This window comes from Xiphophorus couchianus, chromosome 14 (genome assembly GCF_001444195.1).
Source record: "Xiphophorus couchianus chromosome 14, X_couchianus-1.0, whole genome shotgun sequence".
NCBI lineage: Eukaryota > Metazoa > Chordata > Actinopteri > Cyprinodontiformes > Poeciliidae > Xiphophorus > Xiphophorus couchianus.
The window spans coordinates 7,905,227-7,926,828 of record NC_040241.1 but is presented as its reverse complement, the minus strand read 5'-3'; the positions used below and the strand labels follow the sequence as shown (position 1 = coordinate 7,926,828).

The 21,602-nt window shown below is 42.2% G+C and overlaps 1 protein-coding gene across 2 annotated transcripts in view; it reads right to left on the bottom strand.

Annotated features, from left to right (window-relative positions):
• Positions 1-18,825, bottom strand: part of arhgap36 (Rho GTPase activating protein 36) — a 68,987-nt gene extending 50,162 nt beyond the window's left edge. The window contains exon 1 of one of the 2 annotated variants that reach the window (XM_028038974.1): positions 18,540-18,825. In XM_028038974.1, coding sequence (XP_027894775.1) covers positions 18,540-18,557 — 18 coding nt within the window. In that variant the 5' untranslated portion in view covers positions 18,558-18,825. Of the gene's footprint in view, positions 1-17,117; positions 17,199-18,539 lie in introns of those variants that run through there. The other variant, XM_028038977.1, reaches the window with a different exon arrangement.
• Positions 18,826-21,602: the final 2,777 nt, after the last annotated feature.

The window sequence follows — 21,602 nt, the reverse complement described above, 5'->3', positions numbered from 1 at the left end:
CTTCCTCCCGTCGTAATTTGCTCCAGCGAGAACGGGGCAAGTATTCAACAACTTCCTGTTGGGGGAGGAAATTGCTCTTTGGTTTGGTCTGAGATGACGTCGGAATTGCTTGTGACTTAACACTGATTCCGTTTGTACTTCCTGTAGGGATTTTAAAAAGGGAGTGGACAGTAGACAGAATGCTTAAACTAAATGTCTGGTGTTAAACTACAATATTTTGGGGGTATAAACTGTAGGTGAAAACAGCAAATAGGGCAAATTCAAATTCAAACTAGAACAAGAGACTGCTGCTTCCCATGATGTCTGGTCAGTAGGATTTTGTCAGTCTTTATCACTGAGAGGTCCCTATCAGTACTTCCTTTTTTGGCCATTTTTAATCACTTTTTCCAAAACAAATTCAAAATGTTATAATATAAGCCAATCGTTTCTGTGGCCGCAATTCAAAGCCAATTTAATTGTACTTAAAAATATTAAATTTTGTACTGGAAGGAACATTGACACATGGTTTTTGAAATATTTTACAAATGAAAATCAAAAAATGTTGCATGTATTTATATTAAACTTTTGTGACTCCTTGCTTGTTGTATAATCCCATTTCACTACAGTGACAATACCAACCAGCTTTATAAACACAGAGACTGAAGTTCTGCATCCTTCTTTGCAATTTTGACCAAGTCAAGTAAAAGTACATAATTTTTTTCCAATAGATTAACATCTGGATTAAGGTGTGTATGCTTTAATATAGACAATTTCATTGTAACTTTGGGATTTTGCAGCCACTAACAAGTCGTCCATCGGTTTCCCCTTCAGCTCCGACTGGCGTTCTTGTCTCACTGTCCTGTCAGCGGTTTCTCCAACATTTCTCCTATTTTATGATGGTCTCACACGTAACCTTCATGGCAATATTTATGCCACATAAATTGAAATAGGGTGAATATATCCAAGCTCTAATTCAGAATTCCCATTCTTCTCTTGCTGTCCTACTTTCAGAGCATCTATTTAGAGTCTACAAAAACACATGTGCTGAATAAATTTTAGTCTTCCTGGGAGAGTCTTTAGTTCCGCCAAAAATGTGCAGAGTCAGAAAATTTCTTGCGGGTACATGAATGTTTTTTCTAGTACTATGCAATGGAAAAAGACAAAAAAAATAAAAAATACAGTCGGATACAATGGATTCTGGAGTACTCTGAAGTTCAGATAACATACCGGGTCGGTTTTCTTGAAACAAAATGTCCATCCATCCAAAAGTATACATTTAGGTACTGTAAGTGTTTTTTTATTTGTATTGTGGTTGTTTTTTTATTATTATTACTTATCTACTATGATGTGCACAAGAGGACTTATAAATGTGTAATGGTGAAAGGTCAATTTTTCTGTCATTGGCTGTGGAGACTTTAGACTTTTATATCTGCCCTGACTTCAACAACCAGAAGCCAATAAACTCCACCTTTATTGTTCTTATCTTGCAACTCTTTGTAAGCTTTTAATGCCACACAGTTGTCATCAACCTGAGTAATGTAATTGTCCCCATTCCTCTTCTCTATTCTGCTCGACCAAACACCCGTCACAGGAAGGGGAATTAACTTGTCAACAGATGAAACCTTAAAACCCAAGAGAGAATAAAACCATTAATTAAACAAGTACACATACGTCACATGAGCTAAACTAATAAAACACTTTTTTAAATGTAGTTTCTGAGCATCTTCATCAAATGCTTCCCAAACAATTGATACGGCAAATGGCTACAACTTGGTTTAGGTATTTCCAAGAATCTCTTGTTCCTTTAGAGGCAAGGAATCAGGTTTTCAGCATTGAGGACATGCTTGTGATTCTCCATCTTGTTGCATGCTGTAGTGCATAACCACATGGTACTATTCAAGGCTTCAGTGCACCAACGCTATCTCTTCAGAACCTCTTCCTTCCTAAATTTGTTATGTCAAGAGTTTTTCACAACAAAAAAAAAAGAAAACGCTGATAAGGTTGGCTTCTGTGCTGCTTTCTGATAGGTACTTAGATGCACATATGAAAGATATCTGGATAAAATAGTTGAACATGTAAACGTCTCTTTGAGTCAATGGTAGCAACTCTGACTTGTTGTCAAAAAGGAAATCGAGTAAAGTCTGAGGCCAGTAGAATAATTTACAGCATTTCTGCACCTGTACTATCTGCAGTATTGTGTACTCCACAACAAAAACGCAAAATCTTACCAAGTATTCTTGGTCTATTTTCTAGTACAAATACCTTAGTACACTTGAAATAAGTTCTTGGAACTTGGGCCTGAATTGCTTAAGTGAGAAGTAGGCTAAGATTAATTTTATGTTATTGCCAAAACCTCAGTAGATTGTGTTTTTGTTTGTCTGGCTTGTCTCTCACAAGTTAATAGTTGTAAAAATAGATTCATTATTTTAAATAGTGTCTAAAAATATACTTTTATTCAAGTTGCAGCTTCAGATCACTTAAAATGCGTTCATCCACAAAGTATTTTAAGATCATCTCCTTTAAATTAACAGTTTTTGGTCTATTATTTTCGTCAGATGAAGTTTTTAAGGAATTGATGTCACATGCTCTGTCACAGACGTCAACATCTGGCAAAATGCCATTTGACTCAATGCTCAAACTCAGTTTTAAGAGGTTTTTTTTGTCTGAATCTTGGATTTGGTGCAAATCTGTGTTTTCTTGGTAAAAGCTGATTGTATCTAAGCAACAGCCGATGAGCTGTGGCGTACATGTTGCAATGTGGAGAAAAAAAAAAGGATAAAGAAGCTGCTTACTGTTAAGGAAATATGATTATTTTTAATGCTTAATACAGTTAATCTTAAAAGATATATGGAACACTCTTATTTTGAACAGGTTTGTGTTAAGCATTTAAAACTAAACCAGATGGGTAAGTATTCAGAGACACAGGAACCAAATGCAGATTAAGGGAGATCTCTCAATGGGACCCCCACTGTGAGGCCGGGCCACAGGCGAAGCCATAAAATTAGCATTTTCCTTGGGAGACAGGGACGTTAGATTCCTCAGGTATCTGTGAGGTCTTATCTCAGGATCGTTCTGTACTCAGAATGACCGTGGGAGCCACGGGGGGTCAGAGCGGTCAGAGCGCAGCAATCAGTTATCCGCTCTTTTGTTTTGGTAGAAGGCAGATGGTCCTTTGATCTTTGCGTAGATTGAGGGGAGTGTCCAAGTTTCTCTGGGAGTTTCCAGTTGGCCAACAAGAGGAACGCCTAGAATGCATAAATTAAATAGGAAAACACCCACTCAGTATAAAATTTAGTGTCATCACTAAATTGTCAGAAAGTTGCCATCTTTTTGCTTTTTTGCATTGGCTCTCTCTCCAAAGACGTCTTTGCTGTTTGTCTTTGTTTCGTGTTTGTTTTGTCTCCCCTTGTGTGTCTTTATTTTATGAGAAAAATGCATATCTCTGTTCCTCTGCAGCTTTGTTGTCGATTGCTTTGTATGAGATTAAACTCTGTGATCTGTGACGTCAACGCGCAGTGTGGTGGTTCCACTTTCTAGCGGCTGCCCTGCCCACTGAGAGGACCCGGGTTTTCAGGAAGAAGACGAGCCAAACGATTTGTCTAAAGTTTTTAATAATTATTCTTCCTTCACATTATAGAACCTCAGAGCTTATGTTGAAAATTTGCCCTTTTTTCCCCCCATTTCAGTAAATGGATGAAGACCGCTTGAAATGTATAAAGTGACAAAAATAAAAAGTAAACAAATACTGATCACAGTAGCATGCTAGCATTTAGCTCAACACACATTTGGAGTTTCTTCTTCTAGCTCTTCTTGAGCTAGCTAGCTAGCTAGTTAGCTAGCTCGTTTTAATTAGCTTTCAAACTTGAAAAGTTTGAAAGCTTTTGTTGTTGGCTATTCCTTGACATAAAAAGGAGCAACTTACCTTAAGCTCCTCTGCTCATTCTCTCCCAATTAAACATACTCACATCTTTACTTCACTCCTCACCCTGGAGGTGCAACACAGGACGGAGAAACCACGCAACAATCAGCATCTGTTTGCTGTTAGCCTAGGTGTAGCGTAGCATGAACATGCGTGGCCATACATTTAGTTTTCTGTCAGGCTGCGTTCGCTCGCTGAAGGTTCATGTGAGGTCTTCATTGTTTCCACCTTTGATTTGCAGCCTGCTTTTGTAACTTTGTTTAATTTATGATGACAGTGATAATAACCAGGGCTGAAGCTAGCTGCCATTCAGCCCGATTCATGGAAAGTGGAAAAAAAGGGAATATTCAAGGAGCTCAAAAAAAAAAGAGAGGGAATTTTGAATGTTAACACAGATTATATATGTGAAGCTGTCTGTTTGAGATGCAACGAGCTCATGTAAAATAAATGTTTTAGAATGCATAAAAAGATGCAGAAATGAACTGAAAAAGAAAAGCTGAAAATATGTGAGGCGAGTGGACAAAAAAAAAACAAACCTCAAGTATTAGGAGGACATGTACAGACATAATACATGTTTGGTTTGTTAACAAATCCCCTTGTAAATCTTAAGATGTGAAGGAGCTTTTTTGTCTGCTTTTTTTTTTAACTATAAGCCTTATAAGACATCAGGAAAAGCTCTTAAATCCTTGTGAATCTTCGACAACGACCAATTAAAATCCCAGTTAAGGCAAACATGTCTGAATAAATTCATAGCGTGGCTTAGGCACACAAAACCTGCTGAACACATTTCACTATGTTTATATACGTAACTGTATTATGTAAAAGCCCATTGACTTTGAGTTACAGTTATTGCTCCTCCTGTGATATCTGGATGGCTGTTCAAGATTGAAAAATTTCCTCAGCAAACAGTCATAATGCAGAACCCAAAACCAGCCAAGTTGTCCGTGCTTGGCTTTACTGAGGGCAACGATTAGAAATAAAAATACATTTAAACCGGCTGCTGCCACTCAAAAAATGGAGCCAGTATCTAAGAGAAGACTGCCAAAGTTTGTCCAGCCAAAACAAAATGTCATCCACTTGATTAAACGTAGGAGGATGGCAGGAGTCAAGCGTTTGAATTGCTGTGAAAAAAAGTGTCTGAGCAATGGAGTTAGAGGTAAACATTTTCATCCACAAATTGTCAAGGTTTTGGGATAAAACAGCTCGATGAATTTATGAAAACCACCATTAATTACTGAGATTAACCTTTTAATCAATGTTCAGCTAGATAGCAAGTATGAGGACTGGACTTTGGAATGATGAGCAAGAAGAAGAACATATCCATCAGAAGATTTTTATCTTCCCTGATGGTGCAGACATTTTCCACGATCACCAAACTTGAAATCTCCTGGAGTCCGAGTCATTATTTTTACACATGGACAGGCAAACATAGAGCCAAAATGTTATGAAATTGGACAATATTTAGTTCGTAACACACTAGCAGAAACAAGACAAAAAAAGACTAAATTGAATGGATTGAATTGCACAACAAACTGTTTTTATGGATGTAATACGTATAGATGAGTTTCGGTTGTGTCTACCAGCTGTAGTAAAATCTTTACAGAATTGCACAGTCTTAGAATAAAGGTTGAGTTTGTTGGTGGGCACTAAGAGGATGGGAGGGGGCTGTCTACAGGGAATAGAGGGGAAATGTGCAAAATGTCAACTGAGACTTTCAAATCTCAGTCATGAGGAATCCTGTATCTCTAAATGTCACGATCTGTGTTTTTCCTTGTTTATTTAGAGTTTTCTGTGTCGTTAAGTCTCTTCGTTGTCCTGTCCTCCCCTTGATTGTTCCCAGGTGTGTCTCGTCTCTGTGATTACCCTCCCGTGTATTTAACTCCACTTGTGTTTCTTGTTCCTCTGTCGGGTCCTCGTCAACGTCTATGTCTAGTCAGTTCGTCGTCAGTGTTTCCTTGTGCCTGCTGTTCGTTGTTTTGACTGGTTTTCATCATTAAATCTTCATATTCTTCATACCTGGGTCCGCTGCGTCTGCCTCACCACCCCTCACCTCACCACTTCCTGACAGAAGGACCCGACCATACCGATGGTGAGAATGCAGCACGACCCGGAGGTATGGTTCCAGCAGCAGTTGGAGTTGGCTCAGCGGGATCTCTACAGGGACGTAGAGATCCTGCCATCTCCGCTGCTGCTGGAGGAGATGGGACTGGAATCAGACTACACCCTGGCGATTAACCAGTGTCTGATGCGACCAGTCACCACCCCAGAGCCCACCGGATGCCGCCCCCGCCTTTACTCACGCCGGGGAAGACAGCGACGTGAGCCGCCGGTGAACCCGGCCCCTCGTCGCCTTCCGGATCCGTCACCTCCGCGTTCAGCCCGGAGACGGCGACGTGAGCCGCCGGTGGACCCGGCCCCTCGTCGCCTTCCGGATCCGTCACCTCCGCGTTCAGCCCGGAGACAGCGACGTGAGCCGCCGGTGCACCCGGCCCCTCGTCGCTTTCCGGAGCCGCAGCCGCTTCCAAGGCTTCGCTGCGGCTCGCCCCCGCAGCCGCTTCCAAGGCTTCGCTGCGGCTCGCCCCCGCAGCCGCTTCCAAGGCTTCGCTGCGGCTCGCCCCCGCAGCCGGCCCCGAGGCTCCAATCCGGCTCACCTCCAGCCGGCGCACCCGAGGCCGAATCAGCCGGCGCTCCAGCCGGCGCACCCGAGGCCGAATCAGCCGGCGTTCCAGCCGGCGCACCCGAGGCCGAATCAGCCGGCGTTCCAGCCGGCGCACCCGAGACTCAGACCCCCAGTGTTCCGACCGAGACCTTCTACGTTCCTTCCGAGACCCCGACTCCCGAGACCCTCTGCGTTCCTCCTGAGACCCTGACCCCCGGCGTTCCTCCAGAGACTCCCTGCGTTCCTCCTGAGACCCTGACCTTCTGCGTTCCTCCAGAGACTCCCTGCGTTCCTCCTGAGACCCTGACCTCCTGCGATCCTCCTGAGACCCTGACCTTCTGCGTTCCTCCTGAGACCCAGACCCTCGAGACCCCCTGCGTTCCTCCTGAGACCCAGACCCTCGAGACTCCCTGCGTTCCTCCTGAGACCCAGACCCTCTACGTTCCTTCCGAGACCCCGACTCCCGAGACCCCCTGCGTTCCTCCAGAGACCCAGACCCCCTGCGTTCCTCCAGAGACCCAGACCCCCTGTGTTCCCACTGAGACCCCGACCTTCTGTGTTCCCACTGAGACCCCCTGTGCTCCACCAGAGACCCTGCCTCGGGGGGCTCGTCGTCGCCGTCTGTGGGCGGCCCCCGGGACTCCCCGTTGCCACCTCCGGCGCCGCGGACGGCCGCCGGACCGCCTCCGGACCGCCTCCGGGGTTCCCGCCTCCAGCGCCGCGGGCGACCGCCGGACCGCCTCCGGGGTTCCCGCCTCCAGCGCCGCGGGCGGCCGCCGGACCGCCTTCGTGGTTCCCGCCTCCAGCGCCGCGGACGACCGCCGGACCGCCTCCGTGGTTCCCGCCTCCAGCGCCGCGGACTACCGCCGGACCGCCTCCGTGGTTCCTGCCGCCGCGGACGACCGCCGGACCACCTCCGTGGTTCCCGCCGCCGCGGACGACCGCCGGACCACCTCAGTGGTTCCCGCCTCCTTTGCCTCCGCCCACCCTGTGGGTAGTTTTTTTTTGTTGTTTATGGACTCTTGGCCCTTCTTGTTTTTCCGCCCACGATGGTGGGTTGTTTTTTGTTAGTTTGGACTCTGGCCCGCCGTCCGGCACCCCTCCACCCACCCTTGTTGGGTTTTTTGGGTTTTTTTTCCTTGGGCGTCTGGTAGCCGCCCTTGAGGGGGGGGTACTGTCATGATCTGTGTTTTTCCTTGTTTATTTAGAGTTTTCTGTGTCGTTAAGTCTCTTCGTTGTCCTGTCCTCCCCTTGATTGTTCCCAGGTGTGTCTCGTCTCTGTGATTACCCTCCCGTGTATTTAACTCCACCTGTGTTTCTTGTTCCTCTGTCGGGTCCTCGTCAACGTCTATGTCTAGTCAGTTCGTCGTCAGTGTTTCCTTGTGCCTGCTGTTCGTTGTTTTGACTGGTTTTCATCATTAAATCTTCATATTCTTCATACCTGGGTCCGCTGCGTCTGCCTCACCACCCCTCACCTCACCACTTCCTGACACTAAAACTGACTTTGAAAAGTCACAACTCTCATGTTAATGCGACCATAACGGCTTTTACTATCAGAATTCGCTTGCAAATCTGAGGTACCCTCAGAACATTTTTTAACATAAATAAACAATATCATTTATCACCCGAAAACCAAATCTGTATCTGACTCTTCGTTCCTGGATTGCCTCAGCCCCATTAACTACTCACATTTGACAGCTTGCCCACGACTTGTATAACAAAACCACGACAACGTTAAGAAGCGGATTTATGAGCAGAAAACATCAACTTGGAAGGCAAAACGTACGAGGAAATCTTCTTAACCCGCTGAAGCTGCTCAATGTTATAAATAGAAGCAGCATGAGGCACAATCTAAACAGATGCTGCCATAGTAAATAATGTTCATTTGAAAGGCATGTGTGCTTTTTTTGAAAATAGAAAACAGTGTGGGGGGTAAGGGGGGGTGAATGTCAAAAAACAGCTTTTACTAAGGTAAAATATTCTAATCTTTTTTCTAGGACAGTGGAGAGGTTTTCCTTGAAATTCATAGAAATAGTGAAATTGTAAGTTACATTTGTCCTCCATACAGCTAAAGAAAATACACAAAGTGCTAGGGGAGATAAAATGCAATGCATTTTTCATCAAGGCAAGTTTCTGCCTGCATCAAGGAACAACAACAAAAAAGAACTAGTATTGTCTTTAAAATGCTGGGTAACTAAGCCAGCTTTGGCCTATCAAAATCACAAACACCATGGTGAAATGGCCCAAGTACAATGGTGTGCATGCATGTCGAAAAAAGCGTCAGTTCTTGCATGAAGTGCAAAATTCTTAAAACCCTTCAGTCTTAGAGGGTGTCATTTATTTTTGTTTGGACTGTAAGGTTCATTATCTTGGCAAGATGCTGAGAGTTGGAAAACTCATCCATCCTTTGGCTTCACTTCGCGTGGCAGAGTCACCAAGGTAACTATTCAACACTCTAAATGCCATCGACGGCAGTCTTTTTTGTGTTTAATTTTGTGACCTTTTTTTAACCCATGGTGTTCTAAACAAAGACGCTAAAAATTCAGGCTTGGATAGTTGAATTTGTTCAACCCAAACCACCTTTCAACCAAAGCTCACTCTGGTAGGTTCCAACGTATTCTCAGTCTAAAAAGCTATACTGTTTACATTGTCTGGGTTTGGGATCTGGGCCTTCTTCCCTAACTGTTCTTTGGTTGGACAAAGAGATCTAAACAAAACTCTGTTGGTACCAAACGTCTTCCATTTCTAAATAATGGAGACCTCAGAACGTGTTGGGACACTCAACATTGCCCCCAATTTAGGATTTGCCACAATCTGGTCACTTTATTGCTTGGTTTCTGCTGTGATACGATCAACTGTGGGACTGCATAGACACAATTGTGTGTCACTCCACATCCTCTTCAAGCAACGGGACACATGAAATTTGTCCTGAATGTCATTGGCTTTAATTGTGAACTGGATGTTGAATTTAGAGGGAGTAAATTAAGGCTTTAACATCTGGATCTGCTTTGTAACATAGAGTGGCAAAAAAATAAAATGCTATTAGTACTTTCAAGAGGGCACACTATATCTCTACAAAAATACAAAAGGATTATAGAAGGATCATAGTTTTAATAATACTAATGACTGACGTATGTTTTTTGAATTTCCTGAAGCCAGAGATGTTCTACTTGGCCAGTGTTTCTGCGTCTCTTTCATCCATTTTCTTGTATGATCTACGGCTTTTTGTAGACAACAGCAGCTGCCAAGCGCTGATGAACAAACATCAGAATACCTTTTAAACCTGTTCTCACCATACACTGACAAATTACCAACAGACATGAGCTCATGTCCGTAAAAACCTCCTGAGTCCCTCGGCTTTCTCGCTTCATCCTAAAGGATTTATTATCTCCTGGTAAAGCTCGTGACTCGCCCGTCAAAGCGGGATGTTCGACAGCGAGATGCAAGACCAGAGACACTCTGCCGCATGAGCGGAGGCGCGGAGTGATCCTCCAGCGGTGGCAGGCGCCTGCGAGTCAACCAGATGCTTGAGGTTGCGGTTGACCAGACGAAGATCCATCACATGTCAGGACACAGAGTGCCGCCGTATTTGACAAACGCACACTTTCATACAAAGACGGGAACATGTGGACGGACTTGAAAACCGAAAGCCTGTCATGTAAGATGTAAACAAAGCAGGAGGTAGTTGTTTTTTCTCTACTTTTTTTTTTTTTTGCATTCACTTCATTTTTCAAAGGTAGAAAAGCAGGAGGGAAAACAGAAGAGAATTGTTTCCAGTCAATTCTTTCCTGCTCCCAGATTACGGAAACAAAACATGCTCGAGTATTGGGAATTGTGTGGTCTTTCTGTCATAACTCTTAACAGGACAGAGACAGACACACACACACACACACACACACGCCCACCAGAATATGAGATTGTTGACATTAACTGAGTGAAGACATTCTGAAACTAAGAAAAAATCTATCTATCTGTCTTAAAATAAAGTAGTGGCATCACTGCAATAATAGGGAAAAAGTGTAAAATGTGAGTTAACTGAATTGCAATTCTGAACAAAAATTGCACAATTTCATGTAATATGTAGCCCAATTAGGAAATCTGCTCATTCCCTATGCTGAGGTATGGAGGAGGCTCTATGAGCCTGTGGGCCAATTTCACCTCCAAAATCCCTGAGAACCTTGTTAGAGTGCATTGATTCATTAACTCTTCAAGTCATTAACGGTTTGATTACGTTCTAGGACCTGATATGCCAGATAAATGGATACGGTTTGTTCTGAGGGTTTTTGTAGTAGGATAATGAAAACAAAGTAACACAGAAAATGTTGGTCAGACATAAAAAAATATCCATGCACCTGTTACATGAACACAAAATGATGGGAGTAGGTGTTAAACTTGGGGCGTAGAGTGAAGTTAGGGTTCACAGGGTAAGTCTGCCTGCACCTATGCTGAGAAATTTTACTCATTTGTTCTACATCTTGGAGTCTGACCAGACAACCTAAACAGTTAAAAATAACCAACAGTTTATACTACAACAAATGAAAATATATTGTAATTTTTTATATGTCTTAAAGAAAATCCAGTGGGTTTAAATTTAATGCATAGTGCACACTTTCCTCAACATCCTCCAAGAAAATAAAGCACAGCCCTGATATGATTTAGAGAGGAGACCCGTCACATAGTTTTCTCCCCATTTGGGACTGATATCAGGTTTCAGTCGAAAAGTACAACCAGATGTTGTTTAGCATAAAATAAATGAACTCTGCATCAAAACATTCCAGTCCGAGTTTTCTCCAAAGAACAAACTCGCTCCATTAATCTATTAAATGCGTGGCAGTGGAAATGGCGGTGTGTTGACGCTGCGCTGAGTGAAGTAACACTGATCAAAAAGTCCTCTACGAGAGTCAACGGCAATAAATGATCAACAGGATGATTGGGGAAGAGTGAGCTTGAGGCTGGAAGTGACCCGTCTTATTTGGGTTATGTAACTGCAAGCAGGCTGATGAGAGATTAGATTGTTTATGAAGACACCCTAAAGGCACCCAGTGCAATGCTGCGCACAATGGGAAGGTTAAACCACAATCACCAGCTCTGTTTCTTCCAGTCAGCCGAAGGAACCGAGCGGGAAACAAAACTAACTCACGTTTATGCTAAAGTTCAACATCTTTGTTTGATCTGTGAAAGGATAGAAACTTTATATATATATATATATATATATGTATATATATATATATATATATATATATATAAAGGTTTCTCTGAAGAAGACCAGAGTGACATTCATTAATTCATTTAAAACAAGCTGAGACCGGGATCAGATAGCCGAAGCATGAGTCACTGAAAGCATGAAGCAGCAGCGGGTTTGTTTTATGTCTCTCACACCAACCGAGGTTCATTTCCATCTGCCTTCATGAGATGCATTTCAACGCAAAAGTTTTTTTATGTTTGTTGTTTTTGTTGTCACACTTGAATGTTTCAAATGATAAAAAAAAATTGCATGTAAGACAAAAAATACATGAGTAATTACTTTGACTACTCTAACTGGTCGGAGCCATGCTAGCTGGATTTGGAAAACTGCGTACAATGTGCGAAAAGCTTTGTCGTCTTTTACTCCTCTTAGAGTAATTTCGGCAGGGCAGTCTCACCATTGGGATATGCTTTCTCCGTTTGTAGATAAAGACTATACTCTGTAGTTTGTTGAAGTTCCAAAGCCATAGAAATGATTTCCATAATTGAAATTGACATTTACAAATGACATTTTTTATTTATTCTGGGCCTTTTCTGGTATTTAAATAGTTTTTTCTGAACCTGAAAAACTTACGTCAGACAAACACCATAAGTAAAATCATGTCACCGTCGATCAGACATTACAGTGAAGACGAAGTCTCCTTAGGGCTCCACTGAGGATGTGTTCTAACCAGGTCTTTACCACACAGCCCATAGTTTAAGCAGTTTAACAGATTTATGCGTGATTTTTCTTTTCAATTTGCTTTTTTCCTGTGGTTTTTGCTGGCAGAAGCTTTTTTTTTAGGCGTGTCTGTTTTGGCACATCAAGCCTCGAGGCATAACTACATCAGCTGCTTATCGATGGATGCTAGCAAACAGCAACCCTGTAAATCTTCCCAAAGCTGTAAATCTTCCCAAAGCTTTTCCAATGGACTAAGCACTGGTCTTTGACAGGTCTGTTTCAAGAACTAGAGATTAAGAAACTAAAAAAGCCAAATTAGTTTTACTGTTGAGCACCTGACAAACTCCTTGTCTTGAAGGTTATTCCTCCATGAGGACCACCTTTGTAGAGTGCACGGTGGTCCCGTTAATAGACACTCAATATCTGACGTGAGCTCCGGAGTGAGGCCTATTGAGGCTCCAAGCCTCGCTTGAAACTGTAATCGAATTCCCTTCAGTAAAATTCATCTCCAACTATGACTTCTGATGAGGTAAGAAAGCTTTTCCATCTTCAGCAGATCAATTGTAAAACCTGAGTCAAATTTAACAAGAACTCCCTTTGTTGCTTCACAGCGAGTCCCAAGTGAAGAACACCCGGGGGACGGCAACGCCATCACTCACGTTGGGCAAATCTCCACCTACTTAAATGGGATCTACTGGTAGACATCAACGTGCCAGAGACGCGCCCACAAATCAAAGAAAAAAGACAAGCGTGAAATACGACTGGGTCCTGCAGGCTGCGCCAAAAAGCAGGGCAGAGCGAGGCGGCGGACTCTAAAACACCCCGAGCAGACGGAGACGGAGACCTGATGACAGATGGGCCGAAGCAGAAATATTATCTGGGAATAAAGCGATGCAGCTGTCTGATAATGCTGGAGAGGAAGGAGAAGGGGAGACGGAAAGTGAATGGAGCGCCAACAAAGTTTAAGATTTAGCTGCAGTTGATTGTGTAAGTCGAGGCCAACCGGTGCTCCAGCGCAGATGGCAGGGCAGTCTTCTGCATCATTACACGCACTTCATAAATCTACAGCGGCTGCCAACTTAGAGCATCTTAAACTGTTTTTTGTGCCCTTTGTGCTACAGTGCAACATTTTGAACTCCTGCCTTTCTCATAGAGAGGAAATATCGATGTGCTAGCAAAGTCCTGTCCAAACGTTTCTGGACTCCAAATTTTGCTCTTGCTGTGAAAAAACTGTCAACTGGCTCTAAGCAGTAATTTCAGCTGGGAAAAAAAGTTTTCAAGTAACACTGCACAAGACTTCATTTCATTCAGTAGTTTATTTATATAGGGACTAGCTTTAGTTAGCCAATTTGTAATGCAAAGATGATAAGTATTTATTTCAAAGTTGGATGTGAAACTAATTAAAAAATAAACAATTATGGATAAAAAAGAACAAACATTTTTAAGCAGGAATGTCTGGTTTTTTCTACATGATATGAAAAAACTTGCAAGAATGCTAAGTGGATACAAAGCCAGGAATGGATTCTTGGGATCTTTGTGTAAAAGAACATTAAAACCAGTCGCAGTTCTGCGGTGTAAATCTCAGCGTGAGTTCAGGAAATCTCTGGAAAACTTAGTATTAGGAGCACAGATAATTGCTGCTGTTTTAAAATGATCGATTCTTCTAAACGAGTGTTTTCTTCAGTGCCGTCAACACTGACGGAAATTTAGTGCATCTTTGTCCATAGGAAACAATACTGTCAATTGCTGGAGAGTTAGAGCACTGATTTTGTTAAAAGAAATGATAGAGTGCCAGCTGAGTGCTCACCAATAGTTGTCAAAGGCAGATGATGGAGACTAGACAATGAAGACCCTGAGGAAAAACATCTGCTCATGGGGAAAACTTTTCATTGACCTGATTCTTCATGAGCCACAAGATGTGTCCACATTGAGAGCGAAGTTGTGATGGATACATGGTTGGATCATCTCCAAAACCTCAGCTCTTCCCAGTCCACAATGGTCAGTGTTCATCAAGTTGGTCCAAGGAAGTTAAAGTGGTGAATCCACATTGACCAGGCCTCACTGATGAGTGATGGGTGGCCAGCAAGGTTCAAGCTGCTGTAGCTCAAACTGCTGAAGAAGTTAGTGTTGGTTCTGAGAGAAAGGCATCAGAATACAGTCCAACAGAGTTTGAGTGTAGAGATGCCCAACCGTAGACCAGACAGAGTGGCAGCTTTGCTCTGTTTCACCAGTAAAATGCTACCTGCCACAAGGCAAAAACTTTGAAGAGAACAAGAAGTTTTGAGGTATTCCGCAGATCTTATCTTTGATGGAGACTTCAGCTCACATATCACAGGACTGACAGGACCTCGTCGAGTCAGATGCCTCATTACACTTGCAGAGTTCGAACCCACTACTCCACAGGTTATAGTGGCAAAATTAGGACAAACATACTATTTGATAGTTAGAATGTCAATCTTATATACATATACAAGATTCATTCTGCCTGTCTCTAGGGGTTTCCCAGATATCTCTTGAGTAAAATGCCTGGAAGATCCCTCAGGGGGAATTTTTAAAGACGTTATTGCAAATTTTCTTCTAGGTAAAAAATTACTTTGAGGATCCATCCGCCTGGCAAGATTCTGCTTTCCTGTTAATGCTGCCTTCCATTCCCTCATCCATAATATATTAGATTACATTAAACGTCGTCATCAGCATAAGAACGGTCCCCACCAAGCCTCCTTCTCTCCTCATCATTCCTCCGTTATTTTACCGTTCTGCCCACTCCAAGCCGATGCCAACACGCACCACTTCCTTTGCATTTCCAGATATCGGAGTTACAGCCACGCGATCCCCAACAACTACGAGCTGCAAGCGTGAACAGCAACTGCAGATAAAGTGCAGGAACTGTCTGCACATGCTTAATGTGTTAGACTGGCTAAAGGAGAACGAGTCTCCTGGGCCAAGCAGGAGGACGACCATCTGGACCTTCTTATATGAAGCAGAAAATAGAAAGCTGTTTTGTTTTGAACAACTGTGCTGGTTTAGTCCACTTCCAACTGCTTTCAAAGTGTTGTTAAAAAGGAGTGGAAGCAACACAGAGATACAGAGACGGCATTGTAATCCTTGTTTATAGCTTGATGGTCTGATATAACATAATTAATTTTCAATAATTTGCTTGGCAATGATCTTTTTTTCAAATTTACGTTTTCCAGATTTTTCTACTGTAATATTTTTTATCACCTGCTTTTTTTTGTATCCCTTACAAAAACAAAGTGTAATAAAAGTTAAAATAAATGTATAGTTTATTGAAATGACACATTCTCACACTTAGGACATTTTAGAAAAATCCGATCTCTTAACTGAGGACATTTATTCAAAGCTGAACACAAATCTATGTTGAGAAATATAAAGTATAGCAAAATTACCCAAAACAGACCCATTGGCGTCATCAATGGGGAGGGAGGATCAATTTCTATTAAGGTTTTTTCCTCAACCAGTGAAAGTTCTTATTTATTTATTTATTTTTATTTTTTTTTTTAGAAATGTTTAATTAGTAATCCATGAGTTAATTTTTCTGATTTTACGCCACGATCCATTTTCCTTAGCCACTTTTAAATATGGGAAAGGCAAGTGAACATGACATGAAACTAAGGCAGACATGTTGAAACGGCTCTAAGAATTAACCAAACTCAATAAATTTGGATTAAAGTGTAGGAAGAAATATGGTATCCATAATTACATTGTATTTGAGGGCATTTTACTCATATTTTCCAGGGGTATATGTATAAATATTCTTCCTCTTCTACCTTTCAGCAGGTCTTAGTAGTAAATATAGTTCTATCATGTAAAACATCTTAAATGTTTTCTCTGTCAAAAGGACAACGTTTCTGAAATTCACTGCCAACATTAACTTTTCACAAAATATGTAATTTCTGTTAATCGAGAAAACAAAATGTTATTCATGGTTGGTATGCTCTGCTTTTAGTGACAGTCACTAAAAGCAGTTGTCAATATGTGGTATGATTAACAAATTCATAAATTAATAAATCAATGGTGTATTCACTATTTAGGTGAAAAATGTATTATTACAATTATATTCAAGAGGAAAAAAGTATTTCTAAAAAAGGCTCACTTTTTTCCTTTGTGTCCTTAAATGATATGTAACAATGCTCACATAATGTGTAGATTAACATAAGATGTATTTTTTATCTAAAAGTGTTTAAAACCTTCCTAAAACAGACATGACATTTTCACACCTGCTGTTATCTAGTTGGGGATTCGGTTTGATTGAGGCTGCCGTTCAGGCCGGGTTTGGTTCCCCAGTTTGTCAAAACTGGTCAGGCCTTTTGAAATATTGCTGAAAATACTAAGCATGGCCAATCGTTCTTTATTTCCTCTCCTGAACTACCACTTTGGAGAGGCATTTCACCGGATTTACTTCAGGGGTAAATCCCAGAGACGTCCACACTGAGCCAAGCTGAACAAAACCACATTAGCCCGGAGAAAAAGCCAACTGGAGTCAGACTCTCCACAGCCTTGGGCAATGAATGGTGAGTCTGTGCAACAGGTGTGGCTGTCATAATTTTGATCATGTTTTTACAGTGGGATGCAACCAGAGTACATGGGGAAAACCCCACACATGCATAGAGAGAACATGCAAACTTCACACATACCGTTTCTTTTCATCTATGCTTATCTCGGCATCTGGCACAAGCCGGTGTCTTATCTCTAGCTGTCATGGGGCAACAGGCAGTGGACAGGTCGGCAGTCAGGACAACAAAAAGACGCACAGGACTAACAACCAGTCACACACACAAGGGACGCCTAAGGGCAATTAATCTGTCAAGTTTTGGATCGGAGAATATGGGAAATTTGATGGAAGGACAGTAATGCAAAAGCGAAGTTTGGAGCTTCAATCCAATTCAAAAATACTTTTATATTATTGGCGACGTAATTATTATAATACGGGAAATTTTACCGGAAGATACTACTACCACTACGGGAGCACGGCGGGAAACAGGTCGGGGTAAAAGGCGGTAGTCTCCAGGCCAAAGCTGGAGACTTTAACACACTACAACATTCTGCATTTTCATTCAGACAAGGGGCAACATTCGCTTTCTCTTGAAAATGTCTGCAACAGCTCGAAGGTCCGGGTTTGTTCGCCGCCTTCTCCTTGGAGGGGAATATTCGTTTTTTTATTTACAAAATGCTCCAGCATAATGCATCCATCAGCCAGACGCTAATGCTGTAAATCAGGCGGCGCGGGGGCCGGCTGGTGTTTATCGCAGTCGGACAAACCTTTGACACTGAGCTAGTCAAGACACTAAAATGTTACGTAAAAGCTGGAGGGGGGGAGGGAGAAGGGCAGACTGGGCTACCTATGAACTTGTCCATGAAGATTCATGGACAAGTTGAAGACACATGCGGCCTTTAAGCGTCCGCTGCCACTCCAGCGTTTCCTTTCGATAAAACAAGCGGCAGCTGAAGATGAGCCGAGTTTCCTCACATCACAGCGAGCTTCAGCAGACCGCAGGGTGAGTACAGCACCACATGTCAAAGGTCTGAACAGCTGATGCAGGGGTTTTTTATTCAACAGAGGAAGTAGAGCAGAATCACAAGTTTAAAAATAATGCACTCAAGTATATATAAAGATGAATCACTTCTCATTTTTTTGTGGGTTAAGAAGACAGTCTGATTTTCTCACCGTTTCAGGCAACACTTCACTTTTGTTTCCACTTTTTTTTTTAAACCGTACGCCTGGCTTCTTCTTTTTTGTTTGTTTGTTTATTTTTTATTTTCCCCTCACACATGTTTAGCTTTCACAATGTGCTTCTAGTTTTCCGACGGAAGATGATTCATGCAAACCAAAGCTTGCAGTCTTTATAGTTAAAGAAGGTTTGAAAGTTATGACTATCTTATAATATATGTTAATAGCTCGTGTCTCAACTTTTAACCCTGAGGGTTTTTTAAAAAACATTTTTTTATGCATTTTTCAATTATTTATTTTGTAACACCCTGGAAAGAGTTGTTTTTTTTTCAGAATCCCTGTGATGCATTCACTGTCATCTAACACAAAATTAGCAGATGTCTCTTACCACATAGAAGAACTGCATGTCTGTCCACAGGAGTGAGTCTCAAATGTCCACAGCTGGAAGAGTGGAGGTGAATGCGGCAGGTCCATTCAGCAGTATCATTAGTCCGCGCGCGTGTGTGTGTGTGTGTGTGTGTGTGTGTGTGTGGCTCAGGTGTATAAATCAGGTGCTGATGAGGAAAAGCAACTCCCTCCTCTGTTAATCCTTCTCCCTCTTCTTCTGCTTTTCCGTCACGATGCTGAACTAGCTGCAGTTTCTCTCTTCCCTCCTGCACTTGATGTCACTCCTCCCCATCAAATTTTTTTCTTTCCCTCCTCTTCCTCCTCCTCCTCTCCACATGACTCCAGTCCCCAGCCCCTCCCATTTGCTCTTTTGGCTGTGCTTCCTCCAATATATATATATATATTTTCTGTCCCCTTGCTCCTCAGCTTAAAGTCAGTTCTTCTCCTTCTCTCCTTTTATTTAATTTTCATTTAAATTTCTTTCTCTTCAGCCTAACTCTGTAACCATGTGAGGTTTTTATTTCCCCTATTATTCAACTTGAGTGAATAATTAGTGAAGCCTCACAAGCTGCTGCACAACTGTCTCACTCTGTTTCTCTCGGTGCTGACTGCAGATTGCTGTCAGCTCTTCCTGCGTTAGCTGCTGTGTGTGTGTGTGTGTGTGTGTGTGTGTGTGTGTGTGTGTGTAGGACGTAGATAGCGTGGCACGCTCTGAGCTGTCAGAAACAGGAAGTATGCAGCTTGGTAGTTTGGCCCTGATGAAAGCGTCGTTCCCTCCCTCTGCGTGTGAGTGTGTTATTCTAACACGCTCTATGGGAATAGATGGAGAGGTGCAACAGGGTGAAGCTGCGGTAAAGGGAGCAGCTGTGGGTGTTTGACTAATTAGTTTATCCTCCTGTATGTGCAAAATCAATATGATCCAAGGAGACGGACCAGGAGACTTAAAGTTCTGGTTGCGTGGAAATAGCATTATTCGTTTTACTTTAATACGTAGCGTTTTAGCTTTTAGCCATATTTGTATTTTGCTCCTTGACTCTGCTTCCCCTCATTAAAATTCAGTGGCGTATGTTTAGGAATTTGTGAGCGCCTCATCAATTCAACATATTATTTTAATTAAGCTTTTACTGCTGTCCTTTTCAGAGCATAATTTGAGTAACCAGTGTAAGTTCTTTTTAGCTTTTGTTTAACGTTTTCCAGCTCCGTCTTGTCGCTTGTTGTAACAGTAGGGTGAGTCAAGTGCAACTCATCTGGGACTGATAGGAGCGGAGCACTGTGCTCAGTCTAAGGAACTTCTGCACCGTACTTTATACTCTATTTAGACCATAATTGTTTTTCTCTGTGCTGGATGAATTGCAGGCTTATTAAAACGCGCCACAGAAGCTTGATGGTTGGTTCTAAACTCTGCTGGCGGTATCGTGCTCTGGAGAGTCTTTTCTTAAGCGGGGGAAAGGGAATCTGGTGGTTGACTGGAAGATGGATGGAAGTGAATAGAAGATCCTGGAATGAAACCAGAAGAGCCGAGCTGAGAAACGTTGATTTAGATCATAACATATTCGTGTCTTGGAAGGGTCCAGTCAAAGTAAAGACCTAAATTCAGTTACGAATCTCTGACATGATGTGGGGCATCAATATTTACTGATGTCCTCTGTCCAGTCTGGCTGAGTTTGAGTAATGTTGTAGACATTTCAGTCTCTAGATGTGCAAAACTAGAAATACACCTTAAGAGACTTTTAGCTGTAATTGTACCAATATGCGATTGTAGAAATTATCTCTAGGGGGTTAAATACTAATTCATGCTTCACTTTTCAGATGTTTTGTAAAAAAAAAAAAAAAGAAGAAGAAGAGAGAAAATCTTTGAATTTTCTCGGTCTATCACAAAAATTCCTGTCCTAAAATGTTCAATAAGCTTCAATACTGTTGCAAGGTACTTTGAGTGTTTTCAGAAAGACAACTAACTCTGAATGTGCTCATGTATGTGTGTATGTGTGTGTGTATTTAAGAGTCTTTCAGTACACAGCAGCCGCAGACACAGCTCTTTAATAAAACTCTAGCGTTTATTGTGAAGTTGTCACTTTGTTGCACTACACACTCAACTGATCTCATTGTTCATCAACCCCGCAGGCTCCTGCGTTACGCAACTCGGCAGACCTATTTCCGGTCTGACGCAGCCTCAATTACTCTCAGTTGGTTAGTCGAGCATTTCTGCCTGAATGTACATTTGTTTTATTGGCCTCGGACAACGCGCTCAGTGGAGGTATGTTTCTCAAACCCTACTTGTGAATAATGTGAATCTGATCTATGTTGATAACGGATCACTAAAATTGTTAGCCTGTTAAGTTGTATGTAGAGAAGATCTGAACAGAAATCTGTTGGGATTTTAACGTCAGGTGTGAGCAGTCGTCCGCAAGCGTGTCCACTCACACTTGCCTGATCAGAACCGGACGCATTTAAAATGGAGCGCTGCCACATAACCCCAACAGGATAGCTACAGATGAAACAACTGAAAGCGGAGATTACGAAACTGGAAAGTAAATCAGGAGGTGTTGTGTGTTGTAGTGGTTAGAACGGAGGCCCGTGTACAGAGGCTACAGACCTCATCGTGGAAGTCCCGAGTTCGACTCCCGTCCTCAGTTGCTTTGCCACATGTGCTTCTCTTCGCCCACTTTCTGTCAGATTACCGTCAAATAAAGACCACTATTGCCAGAAAATAGATAAATCAGAGTGTAACAGGGAAACATCCAGGTAGACATTAGAACTTTCTAAAGGCATTCTGGGAGGAATTCAGGATTGGGGAAGAAGACATTTTTTGTGATGATGATTACTATTTGCCTCTGAATGAAGTGTGTTTAAGAAATGTTCCATGTCAGAGCTTCGTTATGCAACTCTTTCAGCTACTATATGATCATTCTGGATCTTTTCTCCATAGATATGGTCTTTCACTGCTAAGCTAACACCTTCAAAACTCTGAGCTTACAGAGAATGTCAGGAGAAGTGGAACCTCTCCTAAAAGAAAGCAGCAACTTTCTGTTGCTTGGCTTATTTTGATGTATACTTACCTATCCAT